Raw genomic sequence first — 10098 nt, forward strand, 5'->3', positions numbered from 1 at the left:
GAAGTCTTGAAAGTTGTGCTTCCTGGTATTGGCAACTTGGATGGCGGCCAACTTTTCTTCTCGCGCCTCCTTGCAGTGGACGCGGACCAGAGACAGAGCGACGTCAGCGCCACATCTAGCAAAAGATTTCTTCCATTCTGCCACTCGACCTGGGACTTCATTCAGTCGAGTCATCAGGGACTCGAGGTCATTCTGAAGTGTCGTCCTAGGCCAGAGCGACGTGTCGATCCGCGACATCACAACCTTCAACCGAGCAAGATAGTCAACAACGCCGGCAACACGAGATTCCAGTCGGAGCACGTTCATAGCAGCCTCGTCCTTCACTGGAGAATTGATGGGGTCCAAGTCTGTCTCCACTCGACTGGTCTCCTCTTCGAAGTTCTGGCAGAATTCTGTAAACACAATTCAAGGATAAGTCAGTGGCTCTACGCAGGTTTGGTAACTGCAAGTCAGTCGGGCCGGAGTAATTACCCTCGAGCATGACGAACAGCTTCTTGGCGAGTCCACCGAGATAAGCCTCCAGATCGTTCCTCTTCCCCGCCAGTTCACTTGCCTTGTCATTCAGAGCTATATTGCCATTCTTCAGACGGCTGACCTCTCGATTAGCCGCGTCGAGAGCAGTTTTCAGCCTGGAGTTTTCCTTTTCAAGAGTACCGACTGAAGCCAGTTTTTCTTCAGCAAGCTTCGTTTTGTTCAGGGCCTCCTTCTGCGCTTCGACAAGGTCTTGATCCTTCTTCTTCAGAGCCTCCTCCATTTTGTCTGTGAAACAGCAAGTGAGATCAACATCGAGGACGGCCAGAAAGAAAGGACAGTCGACAAAAGCTCACCAGCCATACCTTTTGCTTCGTCCCTCGCCTTCTGCAAGTTCTCCTGAGCAAGCTTCAAGTCAAGGTTCAGCTGGATCTGTTTGTTCTCCAACTCAGTGTAGCGAGCCACAAGTTCGCGGGATTTCTGCAAAAAATCAGTCGACAGACATCCAAGATAAGTTGCTTCCGAGTAACCAAGAGACAATGATGGCGTTTCTAAGACTATAGCTGAATCAAAAACATTCGACAGTAGTCTCGGGGACTACACCCAGTGGGTGCACTCAGCGTGCCCCCACTGGTTCGACCAAAAAAATCGACTGCCCGCAGTCGACCATGTACAGTTCCATTCGACATGGCCTGACCAGACTGAGTGAAGAAGTTCAACTAAAGCAACACAATATAAAGACTACAGTCGACTGCCAGCAGTCCACCGTAGTCTCGGGGACTACACCCAGTGGGTGCACTTAGCGTGCCCCCACTCGTCAAAAATATTAATAGACACACCCAGTGGGTGTACAGATATAAAGATCTTCGGAAAAGAGATTCTTCAGATAGCATACCCTAACAGAACAAGCGGTGAATCGACTGACCTGGACGTTGCTCTGAAGAGCTGAACTCGCGTCATAAGCTGCTTGGCTGGCTTCCCGAACCACCTTCACTTGCTCCATCATGATCCCCGCCTGGCGTATAGCCTCTTTAGCGGCACCCACTTGGTCCTCAGGGACATGGTGTGTGGCAAAAAGCGAAGGCGGATTTGCAGTCGACGTTGAAGGCCGGACACTCGTCAGAGGTACAGCAAAGGTCACAGAAGCCCGAGTGGTATCACCACCCTCCCGGACTACGGCCTCAGGCGCCGGAGTAGTTTGTGGGGTCTTGCCAGCCGACGCCCTCCTGTTCCTTCGCGCCCTCAGCGGCACTTCGTCGTCATCATCAGGGAGGTCAATGACATGAGGAGGAGCTACAAGAAAAATCCAATCGACCGGAATTATAAGAAATCGTCAGTCGACTAAAAGCAGAGCATCAGTAATCGTACTGGGGTTGGAGGTAACAGCGTCTTCCATCTCTTGATCATCGTCCTTGGCGGAGATCTCCGAGGTGGCAGCACTGCAAATTTCGAAAGTCAGTCAGCTTATTCAATGAGTCGACCAAGAGTCCGTCACGTTCAACAAAGGAAAACAAATTCTACTATTACCCACAAATGGTGGGGACCGTCATCTTCATCTTGGGCAGAGCCTTGGGCGGCTTGGACGGCGTCGCGCGCGGGTGCTTGGGAGCTTTTTCTGTCGGTGTTGGAGATGAGGTCCGAGGGCGCTTCGACGACTGCCCAACAGGGACAGTCGCCTTACCACGTTCCCGCGCAGGGTCGTGTGTAAGCTTGGATCACCGTTCCGAGAGGGGAGGTTCGACTTCTTCCTCCTCCTCTTCACTGGAGTCGTCGCCATCCCCCTCTCCTTCGCCGTCAGATTCCCACTCTTCTCTCTCGTCTCCACTTTCGCCTCCGCTCGCCTCTCCTTCCTCGGCCTGCTCCTATGCGCCATTGGGTGTCAAGTACATCTCAGTAATGGCCTAGAGGACAGCAAACAAGACAAAAGTCAATCGACTGATCCAAAGAGAATAAATAAAGAAAGCAAGATCACAGTCGGAAACGCAAGGTCAGACCTTGTCCACTTCGTATGTTTGGTCGAGCGAAGGAATCCTCCTGGCTCCTCGGGGGTTGTCCTTGTTCCCTGTGATACTCGACAGCCACCCTTCCAACATCTCGTCAGTGACCTCCTCTGGGTGAATCCGAGTGGTGTCTTCGAGACCCGAGTACAGCCACATCGGGTGGTCACGAGCCTGAAGCGGTTGGATGCGCCTTCGAAGGAAGACTTCCAACAAGTCCATGCCAGTCACACCCTCGCGGACAAGCTGAACCACTCGACCGACCAGCACCTTGACTTGCGCCTTTTCCTCCGGCGTCACTTTCAGAGAGGCAGGTTTTTCTGCTCGATTCAGATAAAAAGGGGGAAGCCCAGTCGACTGTCCTGGGGTCACCTGGTCTTTACAGTAAAACCAAGTCGACTGCCACCCACGGACTGACTCGGGAAAAGTGATAGACGGAAAGGAACTTTGTCCCCTCATCTGGATCGCCAGGCCCCCGCACAGCTGGATCACCTGCGTCCGTTCGTCACTCAACTTGGCCTTCTTGACCGACTGAGAGCGGCAAGTGAAGATGTGCTTGAAGAGTCCCCAATGGGGGCGGCAACCGAAGAAGTTTTCGCACAAGAAAACGAAAGCAGCAAGATACACAATAGAATTGGGAGTAAAGTGATGGAGCTGCGCTCCGAAGAAGTTCAAGAAGCTCCGAAAAAAAGGATGAGGAGGCAGAGAGAATCCGCGATCGATATGGGTGGTGAGGAGGACGCACTCACCATCAAGAGGCTGGGGTTCGACTTCTTTCCCCCGGAGACGCGCAGATTCGTGGGGAATGAATCCCCCCTCGACCAGATCATCGAGATCATCCTGCTGAATCGCCGACGGCATCTAGTCGCCCTGGATCCAATCCTTGGGCAGAGCAGTCCTCGAGGAAGATCCGCCCCGAGCGGACTTCTTCCCCTTCCCCTGCACCGCCGCCTTCTTCGCGCGCTCCAGAGCCGACGTCTTCTCCTTCACCATCGTCGCCGGCGAAGCTCGAACAGACCTACGGCACCAAGGTGAGAGCGGAGGTGGCCGAGGATCTTGTGAAGGAAGGGGGAAAAGTGAAGGCGCACTGTTCGGGGGTCCCGAGCCGGCAGCTTATAAGAGGTCGCTTCCGAGTGGCTGACTGGTAGGCCCAGGCAATCCCGTCAAATCCCGCGACAGGCGCGCACGCGGTATGTGGCGAAAAAGGTGGCGCGGGGATCGAGGAGCTTCCGTCCTATCCCATCCAATTACTGCGGCCGCCCCTGTCTCGTGCGCTTCCCGAAATTCAAATCCCGCAAAATCCGCGAGCCGCAGAACAACTCGTCAAACAGAAGATCCCTTTCACACCGTCACTCGGAACTTCACAAGTAAAGAAATTCACTCGACAAGAGGCCAAGAATGGATCAAGGCGACTGAAAGAAGTTGACGACGTCATCTGTGACAATTGATCCAAAACAAGACGTTCATATAACATGAAGAACCAGTCGGAAAGATCCCCAACTCCTTCCCCACTCGAACCTCGATCCATTCGGGGGCTAATGATGAAGCTATGTACCTAGGGTAGGGGCATGGACCTGTCCTAAGTACCCTACCCAAGGACATCCCTAGAAGAAGTCACCTTTCAATCGACTTGGAGGTATCCCACTCGACGGATCCAAGACACTCGACCACGAAGCAATCACTCGACCAAGATCCAACCACTCGACTGCCAGGAGATCTAAAGTCACCCTGCACGCAAACGGTCGGTCATTAAGTAGCTTTTATGGTCATCATAGCACTTTATTAGGAGCGTTACCAGTAACCCCCAGTCTTAATATACTTTAAACCCTGCATTACTGAGGGCTGGAGGGGTCTGGCGAACTCTATATAAGTCACCCCCCTCCTCAGTATCGGGGGTTCGCACCCCTGTTATTCATACACACATAATTCAGTCGACCGCCTCCGGGCACCGAGACGTAGGGCTGTTACTTCCTCCGAGAAGGGCCTGAACTCGTAATCCTCGTGTGCTTACAACTCCTCATAGCAAAGATCTAGCCTCTCCATACATACCCCCCTACATCACTGTCAGAGTTAGAACCACGACAGAATCCGTCGCCATCATCATCATCAACCATCCTCCATCACCAATTTCATGATGCTCACCGCCGTGCGTGAGTAATTTCATCGTAGGCTTGCTGGACGGTGATGAGTTGGACGAGATTTATCATGTAATCGAGTTAGTTTTGTTAGGGTTTGATCCCTAGTATCCACTATGTTCTGAGATTGATGTTGCTATGACTTTGCTATGCTTAATGCTTGTCACTAGGGCCCGAGTGCCATGATTTCAGATCTGAACCTATTATGTTTTCATCAATATATGAGAGTTCTTGATCCTATCTTGCAAGTCTATAGTCACCTACTATGTGTTATGATCCGGCAACCCCGAAGTGACAATAATCGGGACCACTCCCGGTGATGACCGTAGTTTGAGGAGTTCATGTATTCACTATGTGTTAATGCTTTGGTCCGGTACTCTATTAAAAGGAGGCCTTAATATCCCTTAGTTTCCACTAGGACCCCGCTGCCATGGGGGGGTAGGACAAAAGATGGCATGCAAGTTCTTTTCCATAAGCATGTATGACTATATTCGGAATACATGCTTATATTACATTGATGAATTGGAGCTAGTTCTGTGTCACCCTAGGTTATGACTGTTACATGATGAACCACATCCGCCATAATTCTCTATCACCGATCCATTGCCTATGAGCTTTCCATATATTGTTCTTCGCTTATTTACTTTTCCGTTGCTATTGTTATCATCACTACAAAACACCAAAAATATTACTTTGCTATCATTACCTTTTGCTACCGTTACCACTACTATCATATTACTTTGCTACAAACACTTTGCTGCAGATATTAAGTTATCCAGGTGTTGTTGAATTGACAACTCAGCTGCTAATACTTGAGAATATTCTTTGGCTCCCCTTGTGTCGAATCAATAAATTTGGGTTGAATACTCTACCCTCGAAAGCTGTTGCGATCCCATATACTTGTGGGTTATCAAGACTATTTTCTGGCGCCATTGCCGGGGAGCATAGCACTATTCTTTGAGTCACTTGGGATTTATATCTTCTTATCATTATGAAGAACTTGAGAGATCCAAAAACCAAGATTTATCCCTTAACTACGAGGGGAGGTAAGGAACTACTATCTAGCTCTACACTTGATTCACCTTCTGTTTTGAGTAAGCTTGCGACACCTAGACCTGCTTCTATTATTAATTCTGATATGTCGCATATTATTGATGATGCCACTTCTGCTATGCATGATACTTATGATGAAACTACTTCTATGCTTGATACTACTGTGCCACCTGGTGAATTTCTTGATGAATAACTTGCTAGGGCTAGAGAGAATGAAATTATTGAAACTGATAATATTGATGAAAGTGATCATGAAGGCTCTCCTAATAAATATGAATTACCTATTGTGCCTGAGGGCTATGTTATGGATGAAGAAACTAAAAGAGATTTTCTTGCTTGCAATGATAGAAGTGATCTTAAGAAATTATTAGCTAAGCTTAAACAAAAATCTCTGAATGCTAGAATGAAATACGATCCTGCTTATGCTACTTCACCTATCTTTGTTACTGATAAGGATTATGAATTCTCTATTGATCCTGATATAATTACTTTGGTTGAATCTGGTCCTTTTTATGGCTATGAATCTGAAACTGTTGTGGCACATCTTACTAAAGTAAATGATATAGCCATCCTGTTCACTAATGATGAGAGAACTCGCTACTTTTATATCCTTCAAATATTTCCGTTCTCATTAAAGGGTGATGCTAAGATATGGTTTAATTCTCTTGATCCTGGTTGTGTGCGTAGTCTCCAGGATATGATTTATTACTTCTCTGTTAAATATTTCCCTGCTCATAAGAAACAAGCTGCCTTAAGGGATATATATAATTTTGTGCAAATTGAAGAAGAGAGTCTCCCACAAGCTTGGGGGAGGCTTCTCCAATTACTTAATGCTTTGCCTGATCATCCTCTTAAGAAAAATGAAATACTTGATATCTTTTATAATGGACTAACTGATGCTTCCAGAGATTACCTGGATAGTTGTGCTGGTTCTGTTTTCAGGGAAAGAACACCGGATGAAACTGAAATTTTATTGAATAATATGTTGACAAATGAAAATAATTGGACACTTCCTAAGCCAACTCCTGACCTGAGCCTATTCCTAAACCAACTCCGAAGAAAAGGGGTGTTCTATTTCTCAGTCCTGAAGATATGCAAGAGGCAAAGAAATCCATGAAAGAAAAGGGTATTAAAGCTGAAGATGTTAAGAATTTACCTCCTATTAAAGAAATACATTGTCTTAATTTAACGCCTGTTGAAGAAACATATGATCTTAATCCCTCACCTATTGAAAAAATACATGGTCTTGATAACCCGACACAGGTAGTAAAGGTAAATTCTCTCTATAGATATGATAAAGCTGAAATCCCTCCTACTAAGTTTGCTAGCCAATGTTTGGATGAGTTTGGTAACTTTATGGTTAAGAAAGAAGACTTCAATGCTTACTTTGGTAGACAATTGAAATAAAATGCTTATATGATTGAACACTTGGGTGATTATATGTCTAGAGTTAAAGGTGAACTTAAACTAATTAGTAAACATACTTCTATGGTTACCACTCAAGTTGAACAAGTACTTAAAGCTCAGAATGTTTTGCTCAATGAATTAAATAGTAAGAAAAATGATAATGGTGTTAGATTTATGACTAGAGGTGGTAAAATGACTCAGGAACCTTTGTATCCTGAAGGCCATCCTAAGAGAATTGAGCAAGATTCTCAGAGAAATAATATAGATGCACCTAGTCCTTACAAAAGGAAGAAAAAGAAAAATGGGAGGACTTTGCATGCTTCTAGTGAACCTGTTATTGACACACCTGATAATCCCAATGATATCTCTATTTCTGATGCTGAAACACAATCTGGTAATGAACATGAAACTAGTGATAATGTTAATGATAATGTTCATATTGATGCTCAACCTAGCAATGATAATGATGTAGAAATTGAACCTGTTGTTGATCTTGATAACCCACAATCAAAGAATCAATGTTATGATAAAAGAGACTTTGTTGCTAGGAAGCACGGTAAAGAAAGAGAACATGGGTTCAGAAACCCATGCCTTTTCCTCCTAAGCCATCCAAGAAAAAGGATGATGAGGATTTTGAGCGCTTTGCTGAAATGATTAGACCTATCTTTTTGCGTATGCATTTGACTGATATGCTTAAAATGAATCCTTATGCTAAGTACATGAAAGATACTGTTACTAGTAAAAGAAAGATACCAGAAGCTGAAATTTCCACCATGCTTGCTAATTATACTTTTAAAGGTGGAATACCTAAGAAACTAGGAGATCTCGGAGTACCAACTATACCATGCTCCATTAAAAGAAACTATGTTAAAACTGCTTTATGTGATCTTGGAGCCGGTGTTAGTGTTATGCCTCTCTCTTTATATCGTAGACTTGATTTGAATAAGTTGACACCTACTGAAATATCTTTGCAAATGGCTGATAAATCAACTGCTATACCTGTCGGTATTTGTGAGGATGTGCATGTTGTAGTTGCAAACGTTACTATTTTAACGGACTTTGTTATTCTTGATATTACCGAGTACGTAGTATGTCTATTATTCTTGAAAGACCCTTTTTGAATACTGCAGGGGCTGTTATTGATTGCACCAAAGGCCATGTCACTTTTCATGTTATTGGTAATGAACATACGGTACACTATCCGAGGAAACAACCTCAAGTCCACAGTATCAATTCTATTAGAAAAATTCCATCGATTATTTTTGGAGGTTTTGAATTTCCTCTACCTACTGTCAAGAAGAAATATGATATTCTTGTTGTTGGGGATGTGCATATCCCCGTTGAGGTAACCTAGTGTTATTCTAAAATTCTCCGGTTCCATGTTATTCGTAATGAGTTTGTTAACAAGACATGATCAACCTTGTTAGTGGATTCCTTTTGATGAGCATGAGATGGATGAATTTAGAAAACACAACTCTTTGTACCCTCTTTTTACTTTCTGTTATTTATATTAAATAAAACAAAAGTAGTAATTTCTGTCTGTTTTTTGAATTATCCATGCAATATAAAAATACCCCGAAAATAAAAGTTCTCCAAATGCCGTGAAATTTAAATATGATTTTTTGGAATATTTGAGAATATCTGGCACTGAGAACACAGCAGGGGGAGCAAGCACCTGGCCACGAGGGTCCATGGCGCACCCACCCCCTGCCTCGTGGGCCCATGGTGGCTCCCCTCAACTTATTCCTGCACCCATACACTTCTTCTTCCTCCCCAAAAAATTACCATCCAGCTCAAGCACGAGTTCTAGCTCATTTTGCTGTGATTTTCGATCTCCTTACTCAAAGCACCTATCACAAAACTGCTTTGGGGGATTGTTCCTTGGTATGTGACTCCTTCATTGGTCCAATTAGTTTTTGTTCTAGTGCTTTATTCATTGCAAATTTGTGCTGCCTAGGTGACCATGTTCTTGAGCTTGCATGTCAAATTTATATGGTTCCAAGTAGTTCTAATGCATGATATAGGATCTAGGCACTTATAGGAGTAGTTGCTATCAATTTTGTTGAGTTTGGTTTACTTTTATTTGAAGTTACTAAAAATTTCAAAAAAAATTCAGAAGAAGAAATATGTTTAGGAAAATGTACCAAGGTGGTTCTTCAAGGAAGCAAGGATCCAGGCTTGCAATGCGCGATGCTGATGATGAGCCACCAAGGGACGCTCCAGTGCGGCCTTGTGAATGGCCTTCAGAGGACTTCATGAATCGAGCAGGAATTAAGGAAGAATTTAACGTATATTTGCGTAACGCTGATCTTGTGAGCTTCGAGGCAGAAAAGTGCCATCAGTACCACTATCTCGCTAGTTCCTTTGTGAGGAGGTTTGAATTTTCATCTTCACGCAATTCTCAAACTGTCATGTTTGATCTTTATGAAAATTCTTATACTATGGACTTAGAGGATTTTACCACTGCATGCAAACTTCCACAATGGGGTAGTGCTAGTGAACCTCGCAAATCTGAATTTAGAGATTTTCTTGCTAGTATAACTGTGGGGGAATCTAGAGATATAGCACAAGCTACCATAGGGAGCATTCATTTTCCTGCCATACATTATTTTGCTCTCTTCATAGGTAGGTGCATAAATGGTAAAGATGAAGCATGTCATATGTGTGTCCCTGACCTCAGTATTCTTAGGAGTGTTGTGTTAGGGGATAAGTCTTATAATTTGGGAGCCATTATTGCACGTAGGTTGCATCATAATAGATTTAATGGAGATTTCTTTGGTGGAATTTATGCAACCCGTATAGCTAATTTTCTTGGTATAACCATATGTGAGGATGATATTGAGTTGCCTCCTGCTTATTTGGATTATGAGGCTATGGTTCATCATCAATTTGTTGAGAGGAACGATCAGTTCCTCCAGTACCGACTAATCTTTGACAGACGATGCACCTATCACGCCGCTCTCCCTGCTTCTACTTTCTTTGACTTTCAGGCAAAAGGGGGACATCTTATAACCAGAGAGGAGGCGGAAGAGTAT

At 44.7% G+C, this 10098-nt stretch overlaps 1 protein-coding gene across 1 annotated transcript; it reads right to left on the reverse strand.

Annotated features, from left to right (window-relative positions):
- Positions 1-262: 262 nt before the first annotated feature.
- Positions 263-1867, reverse strand: LOC147985454 (uncharacterized). The gene is made up of 4 exons (XM_087541583.1): positions 1840-1867; positions 1397-1764; positions 837-951; positions 263-759 (listed from the first exon to the last, which is right to left on the reverse strand). The coding sequence occupies exons 1-4, from the start codon at positions 1865-1867 to the stop codon at positions 263-265; spliced, it is 1008 nt and encodes a 335-aa protein (XP_087397709.1).
- Positions 1868-10098: the final 8231 nt, after the last annotated feature.

This window comes from Triticum urartu, chromosome 2A (assembly GCF_056163025.1).
Source record: "Triticum urartu cultivar PI428250 chromosome 2A, HENAU_Tu73, whole genome shotgun sequence".
NCBI classification, from domain to species: domain Eukaryota; kingdom Viridiplantae; phylum Streptophyta; class Magnoliopsida; order Poales; family Poaceae; genus Triticum; species Triticum urartu.